Source organism: Oncorhynchus mykiss, chromosome 14 (assembly GCF_013265735.2).
Source record: "Oncorhynchus mykiss isolate Arlee chromosome 14, USDA_OmykA_1.1, whole genome shotgun sequence".
NCBI lineage: Eukaryota > Metazoa > Chordata > Actinopteri > Salmoniformes > Salmonidae > Oncorhynchus > Oncorhynchus mykiss.
This window is the reverse complement of record NC_048578.1, coordinates 35,134,237-35,149,648: the sequence shown is the minus strand read 5'-3', so window position 1 is coordinate 35,149,648 and position 15,412 is coordinate 35,134,237. Positions and strand designations below refer to the sequence as shown.

At 43.7% G+C, this 15,412-nt stretch overlaps 1 protein-coding gene across 1 annotated transcript; it reads right to left on the bottom strand.

The window, feature by feature from the left end:
* Window positions 1–3,106: 3,106 nt before the first annotated feature.
* Window positions 3,107–14,187, bottom strand: g3bp1 (GTPase activating protein (SH3 domain) binding protein 1). Its single transcript, XM_021561843.2, has 12 exons — window positions 14,010–14,187; window positions 12,831–12,947; window positions 12,499–12,580; window positions 12,090–12,263; window positions 11,896–11,986; window positions 11,526–11,619; window positions 6,631–6,883; window positions 5,785–5,886; window positions 5,323–5,437; window positions 4,829–4,957; window positions 4,372–4,481; window positions 3,107–3,920 (listed from the first exon to the last, which is right to left on the bottom strand). The coding sequence occupies exons 2-12, from the start codon at window positions 12,923–12,925 to the stop codon at window positions 3,678–3,680; spliced, it is 1,488 nt and encodes a 495-aa protein (XP_021417518.2). The 5' UTR covers window positions 12,926–12,947; window positions 14,010–14,187; the 3' UTR covers window positions 3,107–3,677.
* Window positions 14,188–15,412: the final 1,225 nt, after the last annotated feature.

Here is a 15,412-nt window from a genome sequence, read left to right as displayed (position 1 = left end):
CTGACACTGAAAACCACCCCGGGGCCTGAAAAGCCAGTGAAACATGAAGGCTTTGACAGACATTTGTTTCACAGTGTTTGAAATCAGAGCATTAGCATTTTTTTTGTGACCCTGCAAATGCTCCCTAAAATAAGTAATCTGTTTTAGTTGTGTTGATGGTGATGACTAAACCTTTGTGATTTCGCCCCATGATAATGAAGCCTTTTACACTTCTTCCCACGCCAGGATGTGAATGCTAATAGATTCAAACAGTCTTAATGAGAGTCTTGATTGCCTCCAACGTGTTTGTGTTTGTGTTTGCTTGACTGCATTCCTGTGTGTGTGTGTGTGTGTGTGTGTGTGTGTGTGTGTGTGTGTGTGTGTGTGTGTGTGTGAGTGAGTGTGTCCCAAATGGCGTCCTATTCCCATAGACCCTGGTCAAAAAGTAGTGCACTATGTAGGGAATAAGATGCCATTTTGGGAAGGGTTTGTCCAGCTGGAGGGCCTTATGCTCAGAGGGTTGTTGCCAGCTGTAGCAGGATATTCTCAGCCCATGTGGGTCACAGGGTGGGGGTGCCAAATAGGATACGACCGATACACCCTGAGAGGTTACGTTGCATCCTCCTCCACATCATGAATACTAATGAACACAGTATCTGGCCACCTGCTGGAAGACCTTGTCCTTGTTAGTGAGGAAATCTTCAGGACCCTTTGCTGGGGGTGTATTCATTAGAGCACACTGTAGCCACCCTGAACCTAAGTTCAGGTAGTACCACCCTGTTTCAACCTAAGTTCAGGTAGTACCACCCTGTTTCAACCTAAGTTCAGGTAGTACCACCCTGTTTCAACCTAAGTTCAGGTAGTACCACCCTGTTTCAACCTAAGTTCAGGTAGTACCACCCTGTTTCAACCTAAGTTCAGGTAGTACCACCCTGTTTCAACCTAAGTTCAGGTAGTACCACCCTGTTTCAACATAAGTTCAGGTAGTACCACCCTGTTTCAACCTAAGTTCAGGTAGTACCACCCTGTTTCAACATAAGTTCAGGTAGTACCACCCTGTTTCAACCTAAGTTCAGGTAGTACCACCCTGTTTCAACCTAAGTTCAGGTAGTACCACCCTGTTTCAACCTAAGTTCAGGTAGTACCACCCTGTTTCAACCTAAGTTCAGGTAGTACCACCCTGTTTCAACCTAAGTTCAGGTAGTACCACCCTGTTTCAACCTAAGTTCAGGTAGTACCACCCTGTTTCAACCTAAGTTCAGGTAGTACCACCCTGTTTCAACCTAAGTTCAGGTAGTACCACCCTGTTTCAACCCTAAACCCTAAATATATTGATTATATTCTTCTTACTATATAATCATAATATAAAATAATGGCACGGGATTTAAGCACGTCTTGTCTGCTAAATGAACAACCCTACGGCATGGTGCAAAGCCAGATAACATAGTGGGCCAGCTCATATTCTGTTCTTTTGAAATACATTTTCTTCATATCATGTTTCTTTAGAATAGTTATTGTGATAGTGTATATTAAATGGATTTATTTGTCTTCTAAAGGTGCGCATCAGCAGTTTGTACGCGGCTTATACAGTGGGGCAAAAAAGTATTTAGTCAGCCACCAATTGTGCAAGTTCTCCCACTTAAAAAGATGAGAGAGGCCTGTAATTTTCATCATAGGTACACTTCAACTATGACAGACAAAATGAGAAGAAAAAAAAAAATCCAGAAAATCACATTGTAGGATTTATTTGCAAATTATGGTGGAAAATAAGTATTTGGTCAATAACAAAAGTTCATAGGGCATCATTTTAAATAAGAATTTGTTCTTAACTGACTTGCCTAGTTAAATAAAGGATTTTAAAAAATCATCCCAAAGGTGTTTGATGGGGTTGAGGACAGGGCTCTGTGCAGGCCAGTCAAATTCTTCCAAACTCAACAAAGCAACAGTTATTGTGCTGACGTTGCACCCAGAGGCAGTTTGGAACTCGGTAGTGAGTGTTGTAACCGAGGACAGACATGTGACCTTGTGACCTACCACTTAGGCTTTGATGCTCCTAGACGTTTCCACTCCAAAATAAAAGCACTTACAGTTGACCGGGGCAGCTCTAGCAGGGCAGAAATTTGACAAACTGACTTGTTGGAAAGATAGCATCCTATGACGGTGCCACTTTGAAAGTCACAGAGCTCTTCAGTACGGGCCATTCTACTGCCAATGTTGGCCTATGGAGATTGCATGGCTGTGTGCTCAATTTTATACACTGGTCTGCAATGGGTGTGGCTGAAATAGCTAAATCCACTAATTTGAAGGGGTGTCCACATACTTGTGTGTGTGTGTATATATATATATATATATATATATAGTGTAGGTTGACCTATTCAATTACAGTCAAGGTAATCCCAAAGAGGGTGTTGGCCTGACAATGGTGTGCCCTTTGAAACCCTATGATAGATACAGATGCTCCTGAATAGCACTATAATATGTTATATATATAATACTGATTTGACCCATGCCATGGCTATTGTGTACTGTACCAAAGCATCTGTTTTGATGAAGTCCTCCAGAGCCGCCTGTCGTCCATTGCAGTCGGCAATTTCCTCTTCCGTTTGGTGCCGCTCTTAAACTAGTCCACGTGATCTCTAGTTTACATGAACATGCTGTTAAAATGGTTAGCATTGATTTCCATCCGATGTAGGAAACACTGTGTTGACCCTACAAGAGAAGGAAAACTACTTCTTGTAAATGAGACGGAAAAACAGACGTACATCTTAGCAACACATTTGCTCGGTGATAAAATAATGACTTCCTTAATCCTCTTGGTTCCTGTGCGGAACATAAGGCATCGACTACAGGAGTGCCACTGCTTCTGATCTTCTCTTTTTTTGGGGGGGGGGGGGGGGAGGCATCTCTTTCACGGTTCGTTGCCAGGTTTCCTTAGGGCGGCCACAGTTCCTTTCCTCATAATGAACAAGGGCTGATTTCCTGGACACAAATTAAGCCTCATCTTGCACTAAAAAGCAAGCTCATTGGACATCTCCAGACATGCTTTATAGTCCAGAAGTAGGACTAATGTGTGTCCAGGAAACCAGCCCATAAAGATGAACTCGATGTATAGACTACAGAAGTCAGGTTTAAAACAGTAAAACATGTTTATTCAGTTCTCTCATCAGCTGATTTGTCATGATGAAGTGCATCAGTAGTGAAAGGCAGACCGGATTTGTTACATGCTCGATAATAACCATTTACAACCATGATTCAACTTCACAATTTAAAATAAAACCATTACTTGCATTTGACCTGAAAAGACAATGGTAGCAATACACAGGACTGCCCAAGCAGTACATACACGTTCCTTTAAGAAACAGGGAGAGAACGCCAAAACCAAACTGGGCTGTTCCAATTCAACTAGTTAGTTTAAGACCCTTTTTAAATTATTCTTTTTTTTTTAACTTTCAAAACAAATTCAAGTTCAGGATGATGTAAAAGATGAGGAGAAAAGCCCAGATCATGTCAAAGTCAGGAGAAAAGGAGAGATGGATCACATTCCAGAATCCCAATGAACAAAACAAAACGCGAAGGGAGGGAGGGATGTAGAAGCCATCTTTGTTTTATAATACTCAAAGAGTCGGGGCAACTGACATCAGCAGTAGTAGTAGTAGTAACTGGCATGGTAGGACATCAGACCAACTTCAGAGTGACATTCACTGACGAGGTCCCATGTAGCGACCTCCTTCACTGGGTCCAGTACCTCGTCCAGAGCCAAAGCTGGGTTTCTGTGCCATGCCACCCCTGGTGGGGGGGCCCCTGGGCCCTCCTATCCTCTCTCGGGGCCCTCCGGGGCCACCTGGACCTCTGGGGCGGATGTCTCGCCGATCCCCTTCCCGGGCGGAGCGCGTCTTCTTTTCCTCCACGTTCAGTCGGACATCGCCTCTGAACTTAATGGGCTACAAATGAAAGAGGACTGTTAGTATATTAACTAATTTAAATGATCAAAAACTGTAAAGATCAGAGTGGGCTTTTAGAAAGGATCGTCTGTACATGCATTAAGAATTTTTTGAATGACATGTACTGCTTCCAAAACAGACATGGGAATGTGAAGCACCTTTCAATCATCATTGAAATGTAGCCGAAGGCTTGACAAAGTGGAGCCGAAGGCTTGACAAAATGGAGCCGAAGGCTTGACAAAGTGGAGCCGAAGGCTTGACAAAGTGGAGCCGAAGGCTTGACAAAATGGAGCCGAAGGCTTGACAAAATGGAGCCGAAGGCTTGACAAAATGGAGCCGAAGGCTTGACAAAATGGAGCCGAAGGCTTGACAAAATGGAGCAGAGTTCATCAAAACAGCATGTTGGTAATTAAAACACTCAGGCTTAACATAATGTAAAAATAATTAGTACCCGGTTGCTTAGGATTTTCTGTACAGGTTCCGAATCGTCAAACACCACAAACCCAAAGTTAGGAAGCTTTCCTCCGCTGTTGATCCGTAGCTCAAGCACAGTACCATACTCTGTAGGGGGAACCAGATCATATTCAAATGACAACACTTTCAACCAATCAATTACCTCCATCAGTTGCTGCAAAGCATTCTGTGTTCTGTTGCAGAGACGCAGATCATTTAAAATTAGAAAGATCAATGATTCTAATAAATTATGTCTAACTGTTTTACAGGTCATTTGGGGACTATGATCAATTAAGACTATCCATCTAAAATGTGGTACTACTACTACTACACCCCAGGACTGATTACCATGTGCTGTCCCTATTTAAATCAATTATTTGCCAGTTGAAACCATACAAAGCCATTAATTCAAAAGCTTTTTTGCAGACCATTAAAAATAAAAAGAGGGACATTACGTTGGAAAAACTCCTTGAGCTCTGCCTTGTCCACATCATGAGGAACGTTTCCTACAAAGAGCTGGTGAGCATCTGGATACCGCACCACACGGCCAACCTCCGACGACTCTCCCTGCTCTCCTTCCCGCACTGCAGACCAAGAGCAGAGACCCGACAGAGGCATGAGAGGAGATCACTTTAGGTCACGCATACACGCCTGATGTTTCTTCAAAGAATAAGCACTACACACACACACACTAACAGACAGACAGACTCCCATTCAGAGTTCAGACTAACAGACAGGGTTACATCCAACGTAGACAGCATACTGTAGCAAATATATATATATTTTTTTTACAACGGAAAACAAATCTGTGTTCTTATTGGACGAGAGGTAAGGAAGTACATCACAGTTGCACTTCATTTCGATACATTTTCTACATCCTGAACATGATCCAGCTTCCTGGTGGATGGTACCGTGTGTTGGGGGCGAGATGTTATCCGGTGGATCATACCTCCAGGTCGGGGTCCTCTGACTGGTGGGGGGCCGGGTCTTGCTTCCCGTGGTCTCTGGTCTCCTCTCGGTTGTGTTCTCTGTGCTGCGGCTTCTGTTTTCACCTCCACCCTGGGCTAAAGCACCAAGACAAGACCCTGAGAAACCAGGCTAGAAGACCAAGACAACAAGGCTCCAAGCTAAATCACTAGTTGATTGTGTTCGTTGTCCTTTTTAAGAGGAACATTGACTTTAAAAAAAGTCACACGTAAATGTTAATTATACCTAATCATAAATATAGTGCATGTGGTCTTTCAACTGGTTGGATACATACAAGATGTGTAATAGGTGATTTTTAATCGCCTTAGTAACCAATATAGAATGTGTGGTTGTTTCTTCTGCTGGTATTTAATACATCATGTCTGCTACAGGAGGACTGTTTTTTTTTTTTACACAGAGAAAATAACATTGTATGTTAACATACCGGTGCTGAGGGAACTTTGACGACGTGAGGGGGGATGCCAGAGACGGGGACAACGCCGCTAGGGGGAAGGTTCTTACTGGTGACAGACGCCCAGGAGAAAGGCTTGAGGAGAGACCAAACAGACATTATTAAATCAAGCTGAATGAGGTCTGGTAGCTGTACAGGGAAACCACTAGAAGCTACCTTTTTATTTTACCTTTATTTTACTAGGCAAGTCAGTTAAGAACAAATTCTTATTTTCAATGACGGCCTAGGAACAGTGGGACAACTGCCTGTTCAGGGGAAGAACGACAGATTTGTACCTTGTCAGCTCGGGGGTTTGAACTTGCAACCTTCCGGTTACTAGCGCATTTACATGTGACTAGGCTACCCTGCCACCCAAACATCAAGGGTCAAAGGAAGGAATTTCTCAGCAATAGTAGTTAATCTAGAAAATTAGCTAGTAGTTCATCTAGAAAATTAGCTAGTGGTTAATCTAGAAAATTAGCTAGTAGTTAATCTAGAAAATTAGCTAGTAGTTAATCTAGAAAATTAGCTAGTGGTTAATCTAGAAAATTAGCTAGTGGTTAATCTAGAAAATTAGCTAGTAGTTCATCTAGAAAATTAGCTAGTAGTTCATCTAGAAAATTAGCTAATCAAAGCTGATGCAACCAAAATGGTTCTTAAACCAAACTGGAATAATCAGAGGTGTAGACAAGTCACATATTGCCTAGTGACCTCTACAGTGGATAACCAGCCAAAACACAGCATCCAGAGAGGAATAGACAGCCAGGTCACACAAAGAAGGAATCACAACCACCATGTTGACATGACCACAGCGTAGCCAACAGAAGGGTTGAGACCTACCCGGTTATCTTCAGCGGGTGCGGGGGCAGGGTCAGCAGTGGCAGAGGGCAGGGGCGAGGAGACTGGACACTGCTCTCCCTGCTCCTCTGTGGCGTGTTCCTGCTGCTGCAGGGTCTCTGGCTCCAGGTCCCGTTTTCCATCCACCACGTCTGGCTCTGCCTCTGGCTCCGCCTCTGGCTCCGCCTCCGCCTCAGGTTCTGCCTCAGGCTCTGGGGTTAAAGCCACCTCTTCCTCTGGTCTCTTGGCCTCGGTGCTGATATAACCCAGACACACACGTCTAATATTAACCCAAGCATAGACTAGAATGAAGTGGCACTAAATAAGTTGCAAGTAATTTATTGGGTAAACCACCACTATTTCGCATCACAGAAAAGCCAATAAATGAAATGTGACATCTAAATTGTCTGGGGGGGGGGGGCGCAGTGCAAAATAATGTTTCCAGTAAAAGTGCAATATGTACCATGTAAAAAAGCTAACATTTAAGTTCCTTGCTCAGAACATATGAAAGCTGGTGGTTCCTTTTAACATGAGTCCTCCAGCTAAGAGGTTTCAGGTTGTAGTTATTATAGGACTATATCTCTATACCATTTGTATTTCATATACCCTTGACTATTGGATGTTCTTATAGGCACTAGAGTATTGCCAGCCTAATCTCCGGAGGTGATAGGCTTGAAGTCATAAACAGCGCTGTGCATCTCAGCATTGCTAAGAGCTGCTGGCAAACGCAGTAAAGTGCTGTTTGAATGAATGCTTAAGCCTGCTGCTGCCTACCACTGATGTCAAACTGCTCTTAAACTTAATTATAATAAACACAGAAATACGAGCTTAATATGGTCAAACCCAGAAACTATCATTTCGAAAACAAAACGTTTATTCTTTAAGTAAACCCTCCCCCAACCCGGACAACACTGGGCCAAACACTCCCCTAACCCGGAGGGCACTGGGCCAAACCCTCCCCTAACCCGGAGGGCACTGGGCCAAACCCTCCCCTAACCCGGACGGCGCTGGGCCAAACCCTCCCCTAACCCGGACGGCGCTGGGCCAAACCCTCCCCTAACCCGGACGGCGCTGGGCCAAACCCTCCCCTAACCCGGACGGCGCTGGGCCAAACCCTCCCCTAACCCGGACGACGCTGGGCCAAACCCTCCCCTAACCCGGACGACGCTGGGCCAAACCCTCCCCTAACCCGGACGACGCTGGGCCAAACCCTCCCCTAACCCGGACGACGCTGGGCCAAACCCTCCCCTAACCCGGACGACGCTGGGCCAAACCCTCCCCTAACCCGGACGACGCTGGGCCAAACCCTCCCCTAACCCGGACGACGCTGGGCCACGGGTCTTCCGGTTGAGGCCGAATGCAACAGAACCTGGACTCAAACCCAGAATATCTAGTGACACAGCTAGCACTACCTTAGACCACCGCGCCACTCAGGAGGCCCCTAGATTGCGCCTTCCTGAGAACAAAGTAACGAGGCTGATGGATATCGTATGCTGCTTTAATAAAGGAGTGGGAGAGTTTTGATTTCCCAACAGCAGCGGCTCACTGAGCAGGCCAAGGACAGTCGCAAATTAGAGACAAATTGTGTTGGTCAGGACAGTTGTAGAAGTTCTGCTCCCCTAGGCAAGATCAACATGTGCTGCCCGTTTCATGTATAGCAGTCTATAAAGATTTGGAATGGATTGATAGACAAGATGATGTGCAATCGGTGCATTTCAGTTGAGCGTATTCAGCAGCCAACTGCCCATAGTACGAAACTGTCGTCAATAGGTCACGTGTAATCACACGGGGGGATGTTATTCGAAAACATAATGTTAACTTTCACTGCTATGCAGATGACACACAGCTGTACATTTCAATTAAACATGGTGAAGCCCCAAAATTGCCCTTGCTAGAAGAATGTGTTTCAGACATAAGGAAGTGGATGGCTGCAAACTTTCTACTTTTAAACTCGGACAAAACAGAGATGCTTGTTCTAGGTCCCAAGAAACAAAGAGATCTTCTGTTGAATCTGACAATTAATCTTAATGGTTGTACAGTCGTCTCAAATAAAACTGTGAAGGACCTCGGCGTTACTCTGGACCCTGATCTCTCTTTTGAAGAACATATCAAGACCATTTCAAGGACAGCTTTTTTCCATCTACGTAACATTGCAAAAATCAGGAACTTTCTGTCCAAAAATGATGCAGAAAAATTAATCCATGCTTTTGTCACTTCCAGGTTAGACTACTGCAATGCTCTACTTTCCGGCTACCCGGATAAAGCACTAAATAAACTTCAGTTAGTGCTAAATACGGCTGCTAGAATCCTGACTAGAACCAAAAAATTTGATCATATTACTCCAGTGCTAGCCTCTCTACACTGGCTTCCTGTCAAAGCAAGGGCTGATTTCAAGGTTTTACTGCTAACCTACAAAGCATTACATGGGCTTGCTCCTATCTATCTCTCTGATTTGGTCCTGCCGTACATACCTACACGTACGCTACGGTCACAAGACGCAGGCCTCCTAATTGTCCCTAGAATTTTTAAGCAAACAGCTGGAGGCAGGGCTTTCTCCTATAGAGCTCCATTTTTATGGAACGGTCTGCCTACCCATGTCAGAGACGCAAACTCGGTCTCAACCTTTAAGTCTCTACTGAAGACTCATCTCTTCAGTGGGTCATATGATTGAGTGTAGTCTGGCCCAGGAGTGGGAGGGTGAACGGAAAGGCTCTGGAGCAACGAACCACCCTTGCTGTCTCTGCCTGGCCGGTTCCCCTCTTTCCACTGGGATTCTCTGCCTCTAACCCTATTACAGGGGCTGAGTCACTGGCTTTACTGGGGCTCTCTCATGCCGTCCCTGGAGGAGGTGCGTCACCTGAGTGGGTTGAGTCACTGATGTGGTCATCCTGTCTGGGTTGGCACCCCCCCCCCCCCCCCTTAAGTTGTGCCGTGGCGGAGGTCTTTGTGGGCTATACTCAGCCTTGTCTCAGGATGGTAAGTTGGTGGTTGAAGATATCCCTCTAGTGGTGTGGGGGCTGTGCTTTGGCAAAGTGGGTGGGGTTATATCCTTCCTGTTTGGCCCTGTCCGGGGGTGTCCTCGGAGTGGGCCACAGTGTCTCCTGACCCCTCCTGTCTCAGCCTCCAGTATTTATGCTGCAGTAGTTTATGTGTCGGGGGGCTAGGGTCAGTTTGTTATATCTGGAGTACTTCTCCTGTCCTATTCGGTGTCCTGTGTGAATCTAAGTGTGCGTTCTCTAATTCTCTCCTTCTCTCTTTCTCTCTCTCGGAGGACCTGAGCCCTAGGACCATGCCCCAGGACTACCTGACATGATGACTCCTTGCTGTCCCCAGTCCACCTGGCTGTGCTGCTGCTCCAGTTTCAACTGTTCTGCCTTATTATTATTCGACCATGCTGATCATTTATGAACATTTGAACATCTTGGCCATGTTCTGTTATAATCTCCACCCGGCACAGCCAGAAGAGGACTGGCCATCCCACATATGCTCTCTCTAATTCTCTCTTTCTTTCTCTCTCTCGGAGGACCTGAGCCCTAGGACCATGCCCCAGGAATACCTGACATGATGACTCCTTGCTGTCCCCAGTCCACCTGACTGTGCTGCTGCTCCAGTTTCAACTATTCTGCCTTATTATTATTCGACCATGCTGGTCATTTATGAACATTTGAACATCTTGACCATGTTTTGTTATAATCTCCACCCGGCACAGCCAGAAGAGGACTGGCCACCCCACATAGCCTGGTTCCTCTCTAGGTTTCTTCCTAGGTTTTGGCCTTTCTAGGGAGTTTTTCCTAGCCACCGTGCTTCTTCACCTGCATTGCTTGCTGTTTGGGGTTTTAGGCTGGGTTTCTGTACAGCACTTTGAGATATCAGCTGATGTACGAAGGGCTATATAAAATAAATTTGATTGATTGATTGATGACCTCACAATAGTTCAAATTACAATAAGCATAACATTTATTAACATCCTCCAGTAGAAATGTAAACCTATAACACGGTTGTCCAAATTTGATTGGACAACATCAGTGTAAGAACTTCTTAAAATTTTGTGGCTGTCTAGTGTTCCCTTTCATTTGCTGTGGTGCTGAATCGCAACGGGAATGGGGCGGACCAGCCCGGGTCATAGCTAGAAGGGATATAGATTGTCAAATGAACGTTAAAAAAAAAAAGTTTCATTTTAGCTAACCCTATTCCTAATTCTCCAAACATGCTCTGTAAATACTCCTAACCTGATACGAAAAGTCAAATCTGATGTTAATTCGACAAGCTGGATCCATTCTAGCCATGACCAGCCTGCTCTAGCGTTCGCAGACAGCCAGGTGTGGTTATTTATTTAAAAAATGAAATGTCAAGGCTAAATTAAATTAGGCCTAGAGTGTACTTGAAAACCCACGCAGTTTTGTTATTTATTAATTTAAAATGTTTATACAAATAGCCTACAGGACAAATAATATATTTGGAGTTATAGTGTAGTACTGTCTAGGTGACTTGTTCCTTCTAGGTTAAATGTTTGTTTATGATATATAGCTGGGATGAAGATTCAACGGTCAATGTTTTGCTTTTCAATAAAAACCTGTCATGATGGTATAAGAACATAGTTCTACCCTTTACATTCTGTTAAGATTAATTACGATCATCTAAAATAAATAAATATATATATATATATATATATATATATATATATATATATATATATATATATATATATATATATATATATATATATATATATATATATATATATATATATATATAGAGCACCATGGGTGGACACCTCTCTCTGATGAAAGGCATGTTTGCCACCATTCATGTTATAGTATTACAGACTTAACATTGAGGATGAAAAGTGGAATAGGATTGCTGATGCAGTCAAGACTAAGATAGATATGTTTCCTTACCACGGTGTCTGTTTGTAGAAGGCTGCAGCCTCTTCCTGGGCCACCTCAGGTGATGGTACTCTCTCCTCCATCTCCTCCACATCCTCATCAGACTCTGAAACACCAAGAACATGACCGAGTGCCAATTACAGAAGTTTTAGAGCTAAATTAAATACCTGTTACCTTTTAGTCATTTAGCAGATGCTTCTATATACCTAAAAGGTGAAGGCATATTATTCATAATAGTAGCGTTGACCCAGAGGTACAAAGCACCGCAATGGAGTTCAATAAGAGCAACACCTCTAACCATTATGTATTAGTCACGAGACACAAATTACATAAGAAACCAAACAAGCCAAACGTTAAGCTTCCTAATGTTTAACTGGCTCACCTTCAGGGGGTTCTGAGTCAGAATCCCCAAACACTTCGTCTTGGTAACGGAACACATCGTTGTGAACGTAGAACTTGTTTGTTACAGTGCCCTGAAACACCAAGGTCATTGAGTTTAAAACAATTAACCCTTTAACTGAACTGGACACTAATACACAAATTTCCAATGTTCCTCTATACAGTTGAAGGACCTACCTCAGGGGCCAGCACGAATGTCTGCATGAATTTGCGCATGGGCTGCATGTCGTTGGACAGCTCCCCCATCACTTGCACCACGACGCCCTCGTTCAAGGTCGCATGGGCGTCCACATGTCTGATCTTGGTGTGGCAGTCACGAAAGTTCAGCGCCAAAACTTTTTTATGGATCTCCTTTATACGGAAATAAAGACTTTGATGAGAATCTCAAACTTAAAATGTGTTAGACTTGTATCAGAAAACCTAACTGACATTATATGACCCATCTTTAATATGAACATACTGAGAGATCTTTGCCATAAAATCATGTGTGGATGTGTCGCGTTGGATATTTTACAAAGGAAACATATAATACTGCTTCACGAAGTGATGCAAATATAATTTGGGGATATTGTATTGCAGTACTCACCGACTGTCCATAGACTGATTCAACTGGTTTGCCATTGTTGTCCAGACCTCCATGTACATAGGAGGAATTTTTCCCATAAAACCTACAACAAAAAACATTTAAAATCAGTTATTTCTCATCTTTATAGTAGAGGGATAGATAACCCATTAATATATTAAAGCAGATCACAATGGAACAGATACTGTTTGGGAACAATTTTCTAGTACTGTACTGGCTTTACCTGTGCAGGTAGTCAGGTGCCTGGTTGAGTATTGTGTAGTACTGTATTAGCTTTACCTGTGCAGGTAGTCGGGTGCCTGGTTGAGTAGTGTGTAGTACTGTATTAGCTTTACCTGTGCAGGTAGTCGGGTGCCTGGTTGAGTAGTGTGTAGTACTGTCGGACAAACTCCCGCCCCACGAGCTGGGCACTTGGTTTCTCCATCACCATTTCTTTGGTCAGCTGAAGAGAACTGAAACAAGGTGTGGTTGTCATGGTGTGGATAATGGAGTCTGATCTGTACCAGTCACCATCCGTGTCTGTTCTGTCTGACAAACCCGGCAAGCCACATCACCCAGCTATTTATTTAGCCAATCGTGGCGACAAGAAACGTTAACATTAGCACAAACGTTACAGGAGGCTGTGCAAGAGCATCATTTGCATTAAATCTAATCTATTGGATGACTAGCTCGCTAGACATCTAGTCAATTCAACCAATAATAGGTTTCAGTTTATAGTAGTATGAAATTAATTACAGGAGACAAATGAGTCGCCCAGACCCACCCAGTTAAACTGTCTAACGTTATTTAGCTAAGCTGTGCTTCAAGGGTTTTATGCCCAGAAAGGCCCGACTGCAACACTGGTCACGTCATCGACAGAAAAACAATGTTATCGAAATGTAACGATTTTGGCCGGTTATGTCGATGGCCAGACAACTATATCTTATTACCCAAATGAACTCGGACAGCTGAAAATAGCGAACTTCGATATATTGTATCACCAACACGTGTGGTAAATACAATGCTAACTAACTAGCTAGCTAATTAGCCAAGGTTAGCCACGGCTCCTTTTCGCTCAGTTTATTTAAAACTAGCAAAATATTTAGTTACCGAAACGTAGCAGACTAAACAGCAGCCGACTGATAATCTTCGACGTCAAAACTGATATCATAAACATTTGAACAGACAAACATCGCTAACTGGGCAGCCATGGCTCGCTAGGGGAAAGGCCAGTCTTTCAACCACCCCAGTCGGATTAGTTGGCCATTTCGACGGTCCACTCGACTGACTGATTTAACCCACGTCACCCGATTTAAGTCTAATTTCGTGGCACAATCAAATAATTTAAGACAAGTATGTACTAGCTAGGTGACGTTAGTTAACTGGCTAGTTAGCACAACTAAAAATGACTTAGCTTTTATCATGCTAACTAGCGTTAATAAGCTTACTAGTTAGCATCAAACAGCGCCTTAATAAGATTACAAATATTACTGCAGCGGATATTTATTCAATAATTTCAAACAGGGTTTACTTACCAGGAGGCAATTGTTAAAAATGGTTTATTAAAAAATATATATATATGTGTGATTTCACTGAATCACCTCCGCTCTGCCAGGCGGTAACTAGAAAGATTGTTCTAGCAGGGCAACGCAAAACGTGTTCGGCTGCTCTTTTACCGGTCTCAAACGTGGAACGTGGACAACCTACCCAGAATTTACAGTCTTAGATGCACGAACCAATGAATTTACTGCGAGAGGAAATATGTCGCCAATCAAACGCAAAAGCAGTTTAGTGAACAACCAATCGTCGTGGAGTGTGTGTAGCCCTGTCAGTCTAAATGTAGCCAATAGGAAACGAGTGTGATGGATTCCGATTATGGGTATGATTGGTTAAACATTTTACGGAGCGGCACACGCTGGATCATGCCCCGATCGAAATTAATGGGCGCGTTTTTCGCTGCATTGATTTAACACTCCCACCACACATTTTTTATTTATTTATTGAACCTTTATTTTATTAACAGGAAGTCGTGCTGAGATGAGCCCTGTATACACACCAATACACACCAAACACATCAATAGGCTGGCTATACATTCTGTATATACACATTTAACATTTTAGTCGTTTTAAGATTGCTGGGTGGGACAACTGCATTTCACAGTCATAGTAAGTACATCTTTCCTCAGTAAAGTAACTATCTGCAAAGTCTGAGCTAGTAAAGGGGGGAAAAAAGTCAAGTGCAAGTTGTAGATCACAATAATATATTTTTTGGGGGTGTACTGTGTTTTTTTTTTAAGAGGTAGGGTTTCAGCTGTTTTCAGAGGATGGGCAAGGAGCATGATAATGCATGAAAGGCATTTCAAGAAATTGCCCCTTTCAAGAAATGTAGAACCAGGAACAGATGTAGCCCATGGTTCTCTCCAGACCTGACTGCCCTTGACCAGCACAAAAACATCCTGTGGCGTTTCAGAGCTGGTCATGGGTGCTCTTCAGCCATACTCAAGGTCCTAAACGATATCATAACCGCCATCGATAAGAAACAATACTGTGCAGCCGTATTCATCGACCTGGCTAAGGCTTTCGACTCTATCAATCACCACATCCTTATCGGCAGACTCAACAGCCTTGGTATTTCAAATGATTGCCTCGCCTGGTTTACCAACTACTTCTCAGATAGAGTTCAGTGTGTCAAATCGGAGGGCCTGTTGTGCAGGACCTCTGGCAGTCTCTATGGGGGTGCCACAGGGTTCAATTCTTGGGCCGACTCTCTTCTCTGTATACATCAATGATGTCGCTCTTGCTGCTGGTGAGTCTCTGATCCACCTCTACGCAGACAACACCATTCTGTATACTTCTGGCCCTTCTTTGGACACAGTGTTAACTACCCTCCAGATGAGCTTCAATGCCATACAACTCTCCTTATGTGGCCTCCAAATGC